Source organism: Pan troglodytes, chromosome 10 (assembly GCF_028858775.2).
Source record: "Pan troglodytes isolate AG18354 chromosome 10, NHGRI_mPanTro3-v2.0_pri, whole genome shotgun sequence".
Classification (NCBI taxonomy): domain Eukaryota; kingdom Metazoa; phylum Chordata; class Mammalia; order Primates; family Hominidae; genus Pan; species Pan troglodytes.
In genome coordinates, this window is record NC_072408.2 from 121,221,757 (window position 1) to 121,237,382 (window position 15,626).

Sequence of the window (15,626 nt, forward strand, 5' to 3'; positions counted from 1 at the left end):
TGTTGGAAAAAAACAGATCTCCCCGGGAGTATCAAGCTAAAAAGTGGCACTGGCACCATAGTTCTCCTCTTATGAGTTCATTTCCCATCTGGAAAAGAGGGGGCAGGTGAGCTGGGCTCTCCCTCTCCCTTGGAACATCCCAAAATTAAGGCAGGATTGGGAAGTGGGGAGGGAAGGTATATGGCTTTCATTGTGGTCCAGCCTCTGTGCAGTCTATACTGGGTATCCACTGGGCTAGGGGTTCCATATTTTCTGCAAGACTGAAACACAGCCCTCCACTCCTAACCACAGATCGAATTCACAGACTCTCCAGGCCTGGAATGAGCAGCTTCAATCATTCCTCCATCCCTAGGCAAAGGGAGAGGGTTTGGGCCCTAGCGGCAAGGATGCAGCCCCAGACCAGGTGAGCCGGGGGCCATATCTCCAGCCACCAAGGAACGACAGACCCAGATCTGGGGAGTGTGGATCACAGGGAGGACTGCAGAGGGGCAGATGTCTGTGTAGGAGAGTAGTAGAGACAGAGGATGAAATAGTAGGAAGAAAAAAGAAAGCAAAGGGAAAGCAAGTGAGAAGGTGAAAGAAGAGAAAGGAATGAGAGAATTGAGACGGAGGGGAGGAAAAGGAAGAGGAAGGAAGTCCAGATCAAGAAGGCAGAGGCAGAAAGCGACGAAAGTGGGGGAAAATGGAGGAAAGAAAAGGAGAAATGTAGGCACACAGAGCCAAGAAGGGAGAGAAACCCAGTGAGAAGAAGGGAGAGAGGACAAGAGGGAGACAAGGCGGGGAATCCAGGCCACGGTACTCACATGCCCAAATGGGTCCAGGTGGTTGTTGGTGAGCTTGAGTTTCTGGAAGGAGACAAGCTGCCTCATCCAATGCGCCCCGGTGGCGGGGGAGTCTGGGTGCACGTACAGGCGGCCAGGCATGGCGGGCTCAGCTTTGCCCGTCACAGACCTAGATGAAGGAGAGGTGTACTAGAGGCCTGGCTCAGAGTCTGGAGGTAGCGCACTGCACCGAAGCGTGCTTCAGTTCACGCACCAGGTGAGGGTTGTTGAGTAGTAGCTGGGAATAATCTGGAGGCTCTCCCGTCTCCCTTAGGTAGCTGCAATCCCAGCTGCCCCAGAATACTTTGTGCCTGCGCCCAGGCAAGCCCCTGGCCCAGCCCTTTCTTCTTACAGCCTCTCGCATCCCACAAACAAGTGGCGGGTTCTGGAGGTCTGGACGTGCAAAAAGCCTTGAAAATTCCTTGAGGGCTTTCAACGGGGGTTTCATCGTCAGGCCCCTGCACTGCTGGCAGCCATGGGAACAATTCTACCCAAGAAATGGGCCTCTCCTAACTGTTTAACTCGAATACCACGAGTCGATTTTGCAATTTCATAAAAATGCATGTTCAAAGCAGGTAACTCATAAAAAATAACTGTAAATGGTTTTATGCCCCCAGAAATACCTCCAGCACTTGGTACCAATACCCTTTGTAAAAATCCACAACCTGTGGGTGCAGCGATAGACACAGGCACCTCATTTCCTCTGAGCCTCCGCTTTCTCATCTGGAAAACCGGAGCTAATTGTTGTAGTTTCTTTGTCTGAGAATGGTTAGTAAAAAGCAATGGGATAGGCGGACAGACGCCTTTAGCACACAGTAGGAACTAAAAAAAAAAAAAAAAAAAAAAAGTTCACTGATACAACTTTTCAACTTTTCGGGAGAAGGTTCCACTTTTCTCTCTCCCCGCTCCACCTGCCACCCCAGTGCCTACCATTTATTATCTGCGAATTTGTATCTGTGATCGTCGGCAGGTACAATGTCCATGAGAAGAATGTACTTCGTTTTGGGATTAAGGCCCGTCACCTTCACTTTGTAACTGGGAAACATCCGCCTAAGAGAGAGGGACGGAGGGAGAGAGGGGGGCGGGAATTAATGCCAGTATTTTAAGGCAGCCTCCGTCCATTTTAAGGGAAAAAGCAATTCCTGGAGAAACGTGGAAGCGGAAACTAGCCCCGTTCCGCTCTCCGCAAGATCCATCCCGGGTTTCCCTTGAAGTTATAGGGAGGAGAAAGGCGAAGGGAGGAGGTAACAGCAGGCGGGCAACTGTAGGTATCCTAAGTGGGAAAACAAACCAGGACGCATGCGCCTCTAGAGAACGGGTTTTGAAGATGCTTCAAAGGGACCTCCATTTCAACTCTTGCTAACCGCCCTTTTCAGAGCCAGACACCTATTATTAATATTTGTGGGGAGAGGAGGCTTATTAGGTACAAAGCTAGGCGCTGATCCTAGAGGCTCTGTCTAGCCAGGTGCTTCCGCCGATCCTCGCGTTGCTAAGGTGTCACGTGTACACAAGGTGTGTGCGCCCCAGAGATGCACACGCGTGGGTGCGCACAGGCTTCCCGACCTGGCTTTGGTCCTCTGCCCCTGGAGGAGGGGGAAGGCCGCGGTTCCCAGTATAACTCAGTTAATGACCTCTGAATGGGTCTCTAGCTGGAGTTTATTCCTGAATGCCCCCACAACTTCTCCAAGGCGCCTGGAACTCTTCCTTGAAGAGTCGAAATTCCTTGGCCTTCAGCAAAGAAATTCCAGACCCTTCCAGATCTGGTTTCAGAAAAAGCTGAGGCCTGAACTAAGATCCAGTCGTTATCAAGCCGATGGCCCGGAACTGTGCCGTCTCTGCTGCCTTTCTGCGCCCTGGCGCACTCCAAATTTCCCTCCACCTTCTGAGGAGCATGCCCCAGAAAGCAAAGATTCTTAAGGCTGGCCCGGGGCGAAAAGACAAGTTGGCAGATCTCGGCTCACTCAGCGATGGCGGGAACGGTCGAATGGAGGCCTCTCCCTCCGAGCCCCGGAGCCAAAGCCTCGCAGTGTTTATCAGCCTGAGCGAGCGCGCCCGGAGGCGGAGGCGCAGAAGACTTCGCAGGCCTTTTATAGTTAAATCCTCACGGCTCAGGCTCGGGGGGAAAGAGGGACTCGGACGTGTCTTTCCTTCCTGGGGGAATAGGAAGAGGACTGCAGTTCGTTGATATAAACAGAACGCGCCTCCTAGTTCACTCAGGCCTTGGGCCGAGCGGGGAGCAGACTTTGTTTAATTTTAAATAATAATAAATGTCACTGTTGTCAGTTTATTGAGGGAGGCTTCGGCTGGAGAACGGGGGCGGGGGGCGTCTGGAAAGGCGGCTCCACCCTCCCCCTTCACACACTCGGTGGCTTGGGCCTACCGTTCGCCTGCTCCACACGCCTGCTCGGGGCATCCTCTGGCTTTTTGCTTTGCGGGACGCGGAAGACCCGTCCAGCACGGGTAGGGATGTGGCCAGGACGTCCCCAGGCCTGGGCGCGCGCGTGCACACGCTCACACACTCACACTGACATACAGAGCTGCACCACTCTCCTTCCTCCTCCCCCAGAAGTCTAGCATTTCTAGCTAAAACTCTGCGAGCTTTTAAGGGGAACTCCGGGGCGAGTGTCTTGGCGAAGCTGCCGTGTTTATTGGTGTCTGTATATAGAGCCCGGCCGAGCCCCGGTTCAGTTTTAAAGGCTTCGCCTGCTTTCTATAAACAATGAAAGAGGTAGCGAATACATTCAACGATTCAGAGTTTGACAATCGGGTGGGACCCTGGAGCCACTCCAAGGTCAGGGAGGGTGGGAATGAGGATGGGAGTAAAGATAAAGTCCCAGATCCCTGAAACCCAAAGACCTTCTAGACTCTGTCTTCTCTGGGTCTCTGTTTTCTGTTTTCTCCTTTCCCTCTTCTCTCTTTCCCTCATTACGAATCCAGATAGCACGGCCTCCCAAGCTCTTTGTTCTTTCTATATGTGAGGTGGGAGAAATGCCCAGTTTCCGGGCTTGAACTTCTGGAGTATTTCCTCCATCCTAGGAGAGATCAATGGAGGAATCTCCCTGTGCCTCTTTAACCAGGATCTATCTTTCGCTCTCTCTCTCCTCTCCTCTCCTTTCTCTTCTTTCTCTGTGTTCCCTCTCCTTTTGCCCCTTTCCTTCCCTCTTCTCTTCCAAGCCACCTTTTCTTCTTCACCTCTCCCACAATTTCTCCTCGTCCCTCTCTCTACACAACTAACCATCTCACCTTCCAGCCTTGGTTATGATCATTTCCGTGCCCACTTCGTGGAATTTCAGCCACAGTTCTCTTTCATGGAGAAACACTTTGATTCCCTCCATGCCCTGCAAGAAGGAGAAAAAAGTCACACTGACAAGCCCTGGCAGTAGTGGGCATTCCTTCCCCAAACTCCCCCAAAACACAGAGACTGCTCCTCCTTCCCGCTGGAGCCGGTGGTCTCAGAGAGTAAAAAGTGGCTTCAGCCCACTGCAGAATTATCTGGAGCACCCAACAGCCTCTGCCCAGGGATCCCTATGTAGGCTGAATCCCTGAGGGTTGCAACAACCACTTGAACCCACAGTGCTGTATTGTCTGCTTCTAATGCCATCAGCACAAGGCTATGGAATGATCACCCACCATCAGGGTGCTCCGGAATATCACTGAGGAGGACCGGAATAAGCAAAAACCAACCAAACCAACAAACCAAAAAAAAAAAAAAAAAAAAAAACAGAGCCAATTTCAATCCACTTTACCTGAGATACGGGGGGCGGGGGGGGGGGGGGAGGGAATAGACAAAAAACCTAATCTAGAAAAACTAGAAACCTAATCTAGAAAACCACTCAGAATATTCTCATGTAGACGCTCAGATGCCCACACATCAAACATACAGATGTGCAAATACTTGCTTATTCTCGGCCATGGTGAGCGCAAACCTGAACATACATTAATTTTGAAACCTAAAAATGTTTGTATTATCATATGTTCTTACAGCCCAGAAGGATAATTAATCCTAAATATCTATATTAACAAACCTTCCAGGCTCTCTCTACAAGTAGTTCCATTCACATCCAGCTATTTTGATTATAGGACACGCCTGATGCCATTTAACATTTTGGCTTTCAGCTAAAACTTAATTTACAGAACCGATGCAAATGTATATATATACACATATATACATATGTGCACACACACATACACGCACACACAAACTCTTCATTTTGGAATAATTTACAACAGTCTAAAAAGTGGGTTTGCTTTTCCTTAAAAGAAAAAAAAATCCGTAAGTTTCCTAAACTGTGTTCACGCTCTCTGCTTCTCTACAAATATACACATGTTTTCCTGAAACTTAAAGGCCAAAGAGAGAAGCCGGGAAAAGCCAGGAAGGGATCGAAATCCCAAGGCAGGATTTTAGCCATGTGTAAGTGTCTCTTCTGGTCGTCACCCCGTTTCACCCCATGTGACACCTTATTTAAAAATCACCAGGATCTACTGAGGGGCCGACTTGAGCGCCCAGTGCGTCCTGGGTTTTGGGCGCAGAGCGCAAGGTGAGGCTCCTCCCTCTGCCTGGGCCCAGGTTGTAGCCTGGCGAACCCGAGGCTCCTGGTGCCCTCCGGGCAGAGCTCTGTGCGCTCCCAGCGGCCGGTGATGGCGCGCCAGCCAGCCAGGCCCCGACCGCAAGACAAATGGTGCGGCGCGCGGGTCTAGTCGGCGGCGCGGAGGAGGCAGGAGGAGGCAGGAGGAGGCGAAGGCTACGGAAGATCAGAAGAGGGGTCAAGCCATCGCTCATGCCGGCCTGAATCGGCCGCTGACTTGGCCCTTATTAAGATGCTGGGGGCCGATTCTACACATAGTGCAGAGGGAAAGGAATTATCTAGGCCATTGTTAGCTGACCCCAAACAGCCGGATAATTGAGATTTCTCGAACAATTTAAATAGATTTCAAAAATCCTTTGGCCGTAAAGATAACCGTCACAGTAAAGGAGATGGCAATACGCTAGTATCTGGGGAGACAGGGCAGAGAAAGGTGGAACTGAGTGGGAATAAAAAGGAAAAGGGATGATTATAGTTGTTGGGTTCGTTTTGGGGTTTTTTTATTTTGTTTTTGTTCTGTCCCCGCAAGAGGAGCCGAGCAGGAAAGCCAGACTCTGACTTTGATCTCTGCAAAGGGACCCGTAGCGCGAGGTCTCCTTACCTGCTGGGTGAAGGCGGCCTGCGGGGACGGCGGGGACTTGCTGGGGGCCCCTAGCGCGCTCTCGGGTTTCGAATCGCAGGGCAGGTCTTTTGCGTCAGGCTCCAGAGGCGTGTGCGCCAGGCCAAAGCCCTCGTCTGCGTCGGCCATGGTGCGCCCAGGGCCCTGTGCCCGCGCAAGGTTCTGCTCTGAGGACAAGAAGCAGGGGGAGATGGGGGTGGGGAGGAGAGAGAGAGAACGAGAGAAAGGTTGGAGAGCACAATTCTAGTGACAGGAGGGAGCAGTTTGGCCCCCAGTTTCCAGCTACCAGCACCTCCGTTCCCAGCTGAAGGTGACTGCAGAAGGCCCTAGAATTATTACTGTTACTAGTATTCCTAGTAGTATTAGTATTACTTTATGAGCAGACACAACTTCTTGCAAAAGACCCGCGTCAGACCCGGAGGAGGCGAGGCCCGCATCTCCCCTGCGCAGGCTCTCCGTGATAAGCAAGCTGCCCGTCAAATTTGTCTGGACTTCTGGAAGAGCCAATAAAGATAAGGCGTGGGTATTTTTGGAAGCCACTGGGTAGGAACCAAAAACAAAACAAAACAAAAACCCAGTGTCCTTTAGAGAATTTCTTTCTTCGCCAAATTACAAGATGCCGTCGAAACTCTTTTTATTAAACCTCACAAGAGGAATAGTTTTCTGCAGCAGGCAGAAATGTGTGAAATAACCCGCCTCTTGCAAAAAGAAAAACACAGAAGGGGAAGGTTGTGCAGATTGAGACTAGGTTCAAAAGAGAATTCGTATACACCTTTTACCAGTTACAGGCCTTAACATTAAAAGTCCTTTAAAATTAAACGTCCTTTTCTTTACCCCAACCTTAAGTAAGATTCGTTAAAAGATAAAAAGTAGCCAAACAGAAGACTAGATGAAGAAAGTCACCGTGCAGCCGTTCCGAGGGAGGCTCGTCACTGGGTGCCCGCCACCAGCGCTCTGATGCCGGGCGGGGGATGGCGGGCATTTTGTGGAGTGACCAGGCCGAAAGGGGTTTCTCTGAACTTCAGCCAGGCCTGGCTTGCTAAAACTGCAGGCTCAGGCTCAGGATTGGCGAGGACAAAATCATTCTCGGATAAGTCCTAGGCTGGAGACATTGAATCTGCAGCCCGGGTCCCCGCAATGCATAGAACGGCCCGGGTTTGCAGGCGTATGAGGTTAGAACACACAAAATAACTGCCGCAGAGCTGTTCAAGCCCGATGAGCCTGTCTCCTGCTCTCTGATCTCCTTCCAATCTCTTCTACACGCAAGTAGGAATTCCCTCTAGAACGGGAAGACTTTGGGAAGCGGGCACAAGTGATGGTCCCCCAAAACCTCAGCAGCTGCTTAAGCAAGGGGCCAGATCCCACCCTGACTTGCTGTGGCCAGAGATCTAGAAATGGGGCCGAGGAGAAGGACAGCTTCTGAGGCCTGACTTGCAAGCAGCTTTCTTCGCCTCGTTCTCGGGGCTTCAGGGAGGCGGCGACTGGAGCCCCGCAGCCTACTCACAACAAAAGAAAGCAGGGCTGGCGCCCCCACACGCGCTCCCATTCACTGCCGGCCGCGGGGAGAATCCTACGCCGCGCCCTCGCCAGGGTCCCGGGGAGCTCTGGGCTGGCGGAGGCGAACAAGATGCGGTTTGACAGAACCAGGCCGTGCTTCTGCAAACCTCAATGCCGCTCCGCCAGCCGCGGCGGCCTCCCGGACTCCATTTGCCGGGGAGCTCCGAGCCGCGCAAAATCTCTGCAAGCTGTGCTCTGCAGAATGCAAAGCCGGGCTGGAATCCGCCATTCCCGCCGCCCCAGCCGACTCGGCCGACGAGCTCCCTCCTGAGCCTCCCGGGCCATCTGCCGGCACGGTTACCTCGTTCGGTGAAGCCGGTGCATTCACCACATCCTCTGCTGCTCCTAGCAGGGAAGCCGGCGGTGAGGCGGGGGAGCAGGCATGGTGGCTCCGGGGTTTATGCGGGGTTTACTGCTTACCCAGAATAGCGGCTACTGCTGCCTACTAGGGCGCACCTACCGCTGGAGCCTCCGCGGCGACTGCCCACCTCCAACACACACCTCCTCTGCTGTGCGCTTGCTCTCCCTAAATACTTCCCAGTTGGCAAGCGCCAAAGAACACAAAATAGCCTCCAAGAGCACCGGCAACCATATAATCTCAGTGCCCCGCTCCTCCTTTACACCCCCAGGGAGGGAAAGTTGGAAGCCCAGTGAATGGTCGAAGTCCTTTCTGAGCGCAGCTTTCAGGATTAAACTTCCCGGATTCGAGGTAAGAGTCAGTCTCTCTCACTCTCTCTCCCTCTCTCTCTCTCTCTGAAATACAAGCCAACTCAGCTGAGCACAGTGACGTTGGGTTGCCTCGATGCTCACAAAGTACTGAAATCGCCTATCCAACTAGCTCCCACTGCACTCTGTCGCCCTCCCCCTTCTCTCTCCCTCCCACCCTCCCGACCTCCCTTCCCCCCACCCCAAATTTCCACTAGATTTCCCGAACCCTCAAATCACAATACGACTCTCAACCCAGACCTGCAATAACTCCCTCCTCTCTACCCCTTTCCCAACCTCCATCCATCTCTGCTTCTCTGAGCAAGCGGTGGCTGCAAAAACTCCTGCACAAATCATTTCAAACGCGGTCGGCTTCTAACCGGGAAGTAATCTCAGTGACGCTGGCGGTGCAGAGAACCGAGTCTGGACGCACACACACAAACACACCGCGGGCCTCCGCAGCCTTGCAGACATTCTCTCCAACGCTGACCTCGAGAAGGAGAGCTGCCTGACCCCGCCTGGCCGGCGCTCGCCTTCCTGACATCTCCCCTCCACCCCCTACTCATCACCCCTACTCTCAACGACTCTGGGGTGAAGGCAGGGTGAAGGTGCATTGGGATGGGGGCCGAGATCAAAGATGCTAAGAAATCGCTGCGGGCCCCCACCCCCCACCCAGTGGGGCCACCAGACCTCCCCTGCTCCAGGTGTACACAAGGCAGTGCCCAGTTTTATTAAAATAATCAAACAGTCACTGGGGACTGGCTAGGGTTTTCATCTCCACTGGTCTCCTCTCCTTGCCCTTCCCCTCTCTGAGATGTGTGTGTGTTTTTTTTTTTTTTTTTTAGGGTGAGTTGAAGAGGTCAATAAAAGCATAAACACAGTCAGTAGGTCTCAGCCTGAGCAGACCCAGATTGGGACACCGAATATTGGTGCTTGGAGTAAATGTCAGGAGTCCTGTTCTGTTTCCCATCCTTACCTCCTGTACCCCCATCATACTGATTTTTCTAGGGTTCTGATAAGAGACTTGGGCCTGCAAGTCAAGGTCTGGAGAAAGGGATGGAGGGAGGAGAAATGCCCCGAGATCAGCAGCTGTGTAACCCTCTGTGACTGCTCTGCTAAAATCCCAGGCCAGGCCATTGCTGCAAAATGCCAAAGTGGAGAATCTCCAACCCTGAATGTGGGGCAACCAGGGAGAAAGCCAGCCCTCCTTTGCTATGGTGCTCACTCCACCTTCCAGGTTTGTTTGCAAACAGATCTTTTCCCTTTGCCCAGGCGATTTATTTATTTGTGAAAACACCCTCACCCTCCAAGTCAGCTTGGAGGCCTTTGGGCTTGCTAACAAGGCGACCCTAGGCGGAAGACACGAAAAACAAACATGGCATCGGAAGAAGGCTGAACCGCTACATCTCCAGTAGAGGGAAAGGGAAATCCAGAAAGACCTTCCCAATCCCTTTAGGTTCTCAGAGATTTGGGGATAAAATTAATTCCCATAAATAATCTTCAGGCCCCTCCAGAGAGGAAAAATCTGGACTCTCCCAGGTAATAGCCCAGCCAGATTTGCTTAGCTCATTGAGCACAGATGGTCTGGGCCACCAAGCAAAATAGGGATTTTCAAACCTTTCGAGAGAATCCATTCTTGCCAGGTGACACACGAAGCCATTCTTATTTCGTTCATGAAAAGTAGCAGCACAGCAAGAGAAGATTCAGCAAGACCAAGACGGGGTGAAAAGCCAAGGAGGGCCAAGTGCAAAGAGAAACCTATTTCCCCCCTTAGTCCTCCGGGGTGAAACTCACCTCCAACTATCCCACCTCTTCTTTGTAGCGCAAAAGCCAGGAGTGCGCCTCGCTGGAGAGGAGGGCTCAGGTGAAGACTTTGAAAAGGACCACCAAAAGAGACCTCTTTAGGCCAGGTCTTCTTCCAACGTCTGTCAAGAAGAGCACGTATCTCCCAGCTCAAAGTTGGTTTGTGGTCTCCGACAAATTAAATATTACTGTTTATTACCAGGCATACCCCAGTAAAATAAAGAGGCAACCAGGCGATAGCGACTATCTCACCAGCCGCTGCACCTATAGGACTTGGAGACGTCACGAGTCACGCAACCGGCCCGCGCGCTGTCACGTTTGGCTGGGGGGCAGCGGCGGGAGGTAAATTTCTCTCCGTCTTCGCCTATCAGTGCCGGGTCTGCGCAGCCACAAGTCCCGGACGTCTTGGCCCCGGGAATAAATAAAGACATAAACCAGCCCGGCTTTCTCCGGAGAAATGAGGGTGATGAACATAAGACACAAATAGAGCCAAGATCGACTTTCTTAGGAAGGGGGAGAGGAGGGAACTCTTCACGAAGGGAGGTGGGAGTCCACCTCAGACCTCTATTGGAAGGAAATCGAGTTGTTCCGGGGGACCGAGGTCTCTTGCATAAGGCATGGGATCCTTATTATTATTATTTTTTTAAATCCCCCGCGGAGGAGCTCTTGGCAAATGAATACCGAGGCGCCGCTCTAGCTGGTTAGGCTGGGGATGCGATAACTCAGTGCCCTCTTGCAGACTTGCATAGAAATAATTACTGGGTTGTCGTGGAGGGGACACGAGACAGAGGGAGTTCTCCGTAATGTGCCTTGCGGAGAGAAAGGTCCAAGAATGCAATTCGTCCCAGAGTGGCCCGGCAGGGGCGGGGTGAGAGTGGGTGGTGGAGTAGGGGTGGGAGTGGAGAGAGGTGATTTCTGTAGAGAATAATTATTGTACCAGGGCCCGCCGAGGCACGAGGCACTCTATTTTGTTTTGTAATCACGACGACTATTATTTTTAGTCTGATCAATGGGCACAATTTCTAAGCAGCGCAGTGGTGGATGCTCGCAAACTTTTGCGCACCGCTGGAAACCCACTAGGTTGAGTTGCAAAACGTACCGCGTAGACGCCCCTGGTGGCGCCGAGAGAAGAGCTAGGCCTGCCCAGCACAGAGCCGGAGAGCGTCGGGCCTTCCGGAAGGGTAAGTTCTCCGCCAAGTGGTCCCGAGGGAGCTGGACGTCTGAATCTGGACTTGCCCCCAGCTTCGGGGTTCGATTCTGGGTTTTGCGCGTCCCCAACCCCCAGGGCTTTCCGAAGCATGGCCTGGCTCCAGGCCCGGTCCTGTAAGGACTGGAACGGCAGCAAAATGTGCAGGGAGGCAGTCGGCCGGCAGAGCTGCGGCGGGAGCCAAGGTCAGGCCCGCGGGGAGAGCGGGCAGCTTCCAGCGCCGGCCACAAGCTCCCAGGCCAGCTGGGCCGCAGACCCCTTTGCTTCCAGAGAGCACAACCCGCGTCCTTTCTCTCAGCCAGGCTGCAGTGGCTGCCCCGAGCTTCGCTTTCGTTTCCCAAGTTGTTAATAACGATACGTCCCCAAATCCGAGGCTCGTGTTTGCTCCCAGATGCCAAGAACGCAACCCGAAATCCTTCTCCCAAACCCTAGGTCGACGAGATGAGTTCCTACTTGACCTCTGAGCCGAGGTGGGCCGGAAACCGAGGCCTAGGCCCCGCCGGGGCTGCAAGGAAAAGGCGAAACTCCGAGCGTAGCGTCTTTTCCGTGTGGTTCCTTTCTCTGGCATCCCGGACCGCGGGCCCTGCAGCCACCTGGACCGGCGTTCAAAGGATTCTGCAAGTCCAGCTTCACAGACTGGCTTTCCCAGACGCTCCGAAGCCCGCACCACGAACAGAATAAAGGAGAGACGAGAGATCGCAACTAGATTTGAGAATCCTCGTTCTTTTCCCCAATCGTTCGGGCAGTAAACTCCGGAGCCGGCTACAGCGCGCATCCTCCCTTCCTCCTTTAGGAGGACTGTCGCTTTCCCGAAGCTGCTCCCAGCTGGGCTTTCTCCCGAAGTTTATTTTTCTCATTTTGCAAAATTCCTGCCCTGATTTTAATACTGCAACAGGACAGCAGAGGTTCCTCTTTAAAAAGTCAAAACCCAAACCAAAGGGGCCCATTGCTGTTGATAATTTTTTTCTTCACTTTCTCCTTCCGTTTTTAAGAAAGACACTTCCAAAACTACCCATTGTTTTCCTCTCAAAAGAGAACTCGCTTTAAAATGCATCCCTTTCTATTTCTCTCCGGATATGTCCCCACCTGACCCGGTGGCAACTTGTGGGGCGTGGGGGTGGTGAAAAATAGAAGTGTGGACGGGGCTGGGAAAATGAATAAGAATTATAACAATAGAAATGATGACAAAACTAAACTTTGACCAATTCAATTTGCAAAAGAAAGGGTTGGTCTGAGGGTGAGACATTCCCTGGTTTCTCAAGGGGGTCACTTTCCCTCTCACCGAGTTAAATCTGGCTCTGTTATATTTTTTCCAGGAACACAGTATGTCTCTTCCCAATGTTTTATTCGGTTTCTGGTTTCCCCACTTTTGACCGGAAGTATGTGGGAAGGATACTGGCTGTTACTATTATGATTATTGAGTGTCCAATACTCTCCTCCAATATTTCCACCAAGAATTATTATCGCTGCTCTCCTCATTCATGTTAGTGTTGCTTTGTGTGCTTTAGATGACAATCGTCCTCTTTCCTCTCCAAGTTTGGAGGGTGAGGGTTTTTTGTTGTGGTGGTGGTGGTTGGGTTTTTCTTTGTTTTGGTTTTTTTGTTTTTCCTGTTCAGGGTAATGAAATGAGAACTGGAAGAGGGGATATCATTTCGAGGCCCAGCTGAGAAGGATCCCAATGCTAAAAATTTACACACTTCAAAGAGCAGAAAGGTGGAAGCGTGTGCTGCTTGGACACAAGGATGCCACTGTTCTTATCTCCTCCAATTTGGGAAGTGCCCAGCCTAGAAAGGTGAGGGTCCCATCTGGGAGACCATGGAGTACCCCCAGGGTCACACTGAGCCTAAGAACTTCAACCATCCTGCAGGTCAAAACCCACTGATAGGTCTCCCAAAATGTTTGGGGTAGGGGGAAGAAACATAGGGCATTCCAGGTCTGTAACCCTGCAAGAGAGAGACTCGAACTAATATGTCTAGGTCTGGGGTGAAGGTGGGGGGCCTGTCTGGATACCTCCTCCCTCAATTGAAGGGCTCGTTGGAAACATAGGAACCCACTGCTCTCTGGGACTCTGGAAAGACAAATTTTCTTTGGCAAACGGAACAGTGTCGCGCTGTCGACAGAGCAGACTATTTTTCTTGTTCCCTCACAAGGTGGGGGTGGGGGGAAAGAAAAGGAAGCAAGAAAGAAAGGGAAATTAAGTCCACACGTGTTAAGCTCGCTCAAAGGGCCAGAGTCAAAACCAGAGATGAAACTTCGACTCCAGTTCTGGCTGCCCGCGGGCCTCTTTCCAACCAGCCAGGCCTCACAGAGCAAGGCATCCCCACTGGAGAGAATTCGATCTGATGTTTCATAAAGCGCTTTATTTAAGGAGAAGGGGCATGGGTCTGTCTCCAAGTCTACGCTGCAGAAATCCAGAATTTGTAGCGGCAAAGAAAACAAAGGAGATAACAATTGTAATCATAATTACCCTCTTTATGAAAACTCATCTTGATGTCCTCCAAATCAAAACAACAATTCAGGCAATATTCAAGCAATGGCCAAAATCATCCAGGCCATTAAATCATCCAGGCCATTGTTTTACAAAATTCCTAAGGTCTGACCAGGCTTTCGGACTTGGGCCTAGCTGGGTCAAGAGAACCTGAAATGCTGTTGTCAAGAGACTCTGAAATCACCAGTTTAATCAGGACAGCTAATCTCTACATCCTTCAGGCCTCTCTTTTGGGGAGAGACTTTCTTGAGAGAGGACACTATAGGACTCAGCTACAGAGCTCTGCTATACATGGGTGGTAGTGGAGGCCGCCACCCCACCTGGAACTGTGAGTGAAAACTCTAGTAATGACCTTGAGGAGGTGAAGGGAGGTAGGTGGGGGTGTGGGTGATGAGGGAGGCCAAACCCCAATCTGGAAGGATCTGTCACCGAAACAATTGCTTGGTCGAGACCTCTAATTTTTCTTCCTCTCCAGCCAGTCTCCCGTGGCTCCCTGGTGCTGGGTTTCTGGCCTTTGGTGACATCCTAACAGAAGGGTCCAGAAGCAGGGACCCCAGACACCTTGCTCCCTCTCCCAAATCACACCCAAAACATACTGGGGTGAAACAACTGACAGAGGGTCTCTGTGGCGAGCAACTGACTGAAGTTTCCAGTGGAAAAGTTCCTGACGATTGTTTCCGCAGGGACCTTGAATTTCCTGGTCACCATGGTGACCTGGAAGTCCCACCGAATGCTCTCAACAAGGGGGTACCCCGAGGACATTCGTGCAATTGGCTGCACAGTCTGAGGCCTGAAAAGCGTTTCTGCCCATCGTTCTTGACTTTCTGGAGCCTCCTTAGTGGGTTCAACAGAGCAGGGATTTTTAAAACTGCCCCCTTTTTTAAACAGGGGAGAAAATTGAGATTTAGTACCAGGTGGGTTCAGGTCCTGAGCAAAAGCCCCATCTTTGAATTCAGAATGCTGACCCCAGGGCGGATCGTGTAGAGCCTATGGTGTATCTTAATCGAAACCCGTGGCCCAAACATCTCAGCCAGGAACCTGGGACTTTAGGTGTCACTTAATCTCTTCACATCTGTTAACTACACCTATCTGCATAGGAGGCTCCCCACACCAGTCCAGGCAACTTTTTTCTTTGCTTGGGGCCATTTCTTCTAAATGGAAGGAGAAAAGTCTGAGCATTAGAAATTGTGGCATTAATGTCTGCAAGGGCTAATGGAGTGAAAAGAATACATCATTCTCCTTTTCTTCTTAGAAAAAAATTTCAATTGTGGATGTAATAGAAATACCATTAAAATAATATTTCTGATTGCATTGCTTTCTTCTTGAATGTTTATCAGAGGGGAGGGGGAAGTGGATCTTTTCATTTTGGGGTGGACAGTGGATAATACAGGCTGATTTTCTTGTGTCCAGTTCGGAGGCACTGCGCCTGCAGGGTCTGGCAGCGATGCAGGCAGCAAGGAGAGAAAGGGTGACAGAGAGAAGGCGTCCAGGCCTCAGGTGCCGACAGAGGTCTTTGGCGGTGGGATGGGAGCAGCTCCTTCTCTGGGTCCTCTCTCAGCTTGGTTCCATTCTGCTGCCAACCCCATCTTTCTCCTGACTGCTCAGGAAAGACAAAATTTAACTTCTCTCCCCCTATTTCCGACAGGACATCTAATGTCCCTCAAAGCTGCTGGCTGGCTCTGTAGTGCGTCCACCCATTCCTTTCTCTTCTGAGAGCCCAGGCAGCCTACAGAGGCTCCCGCTTCTAACCCAAGGCCTCCTGTTTCCTTCCCTCCCCAGCATTTTGCATTAATATTTTAGAAGAGTCCTACTTATGTCTACACAGCCACTAAGAGAGCAATGT

General features: G+C 51.5%; 1 protein-coding gene and 1 long non-coding RNA gene across 3 annotated transcripts in view; one reads left to right on the top strand and one right to left on the bottom strand.

Annotated features, from left to right (window-relative positions):
- TBX5 (T-box transcription factor 5) overlaps positions 1-10,812 on the bottom strand; it is a 54,177-nt gene extending 43,365 nt beyond the window's left edge. Inside the window, exons 1-5 of one of the 2 annotated variants that reach the window (XM_509400.9) lie at positions 10,080-10,812; positions 6,006-6,190; positions 4,065-4,159; positions 1,752-1,871; positions 804-951 (exon numbers count right to left, since the gene is read on the bottom strand). In XM_509400.9, the coding sequence (XP_509400.2) occupies positions 804-951; positions 1,752-1,871; positions 4,065-4,159; positions 6,006-6,152 (510 nt within the window). In that variant the 5' untranslated portion in view covers positions 6,153-6,190; positions 10,080-10,812. Of the gene's footprint in view, positions 1-803; positions 952-1,751; positions 1,872-4,064; positions 4,160-6,005; positions 6,191-7,881; positions 8,182-10,079 lie in introns of those variants that run through there. The other variant, XM_001154140.5, reaches the window with a different exon arrangement.
- Positions 10,813-10,936: 124 nt separating this feature from the next.
- On the top strand, positions 10,937-15,094 carry LOC134807512 (uncharacterized). Its single transcript, XR_010148159.1, has 2 exons — positions 10,937-11,269; positions 11,728-15,094. It is a non-coding gene; the product is annotated as an uncharacterized LOC134807512 (long non-coding RNA).
- The last annotated feature ends 532 nt before the right edge of the window (positions 15,095-15,626 follow it).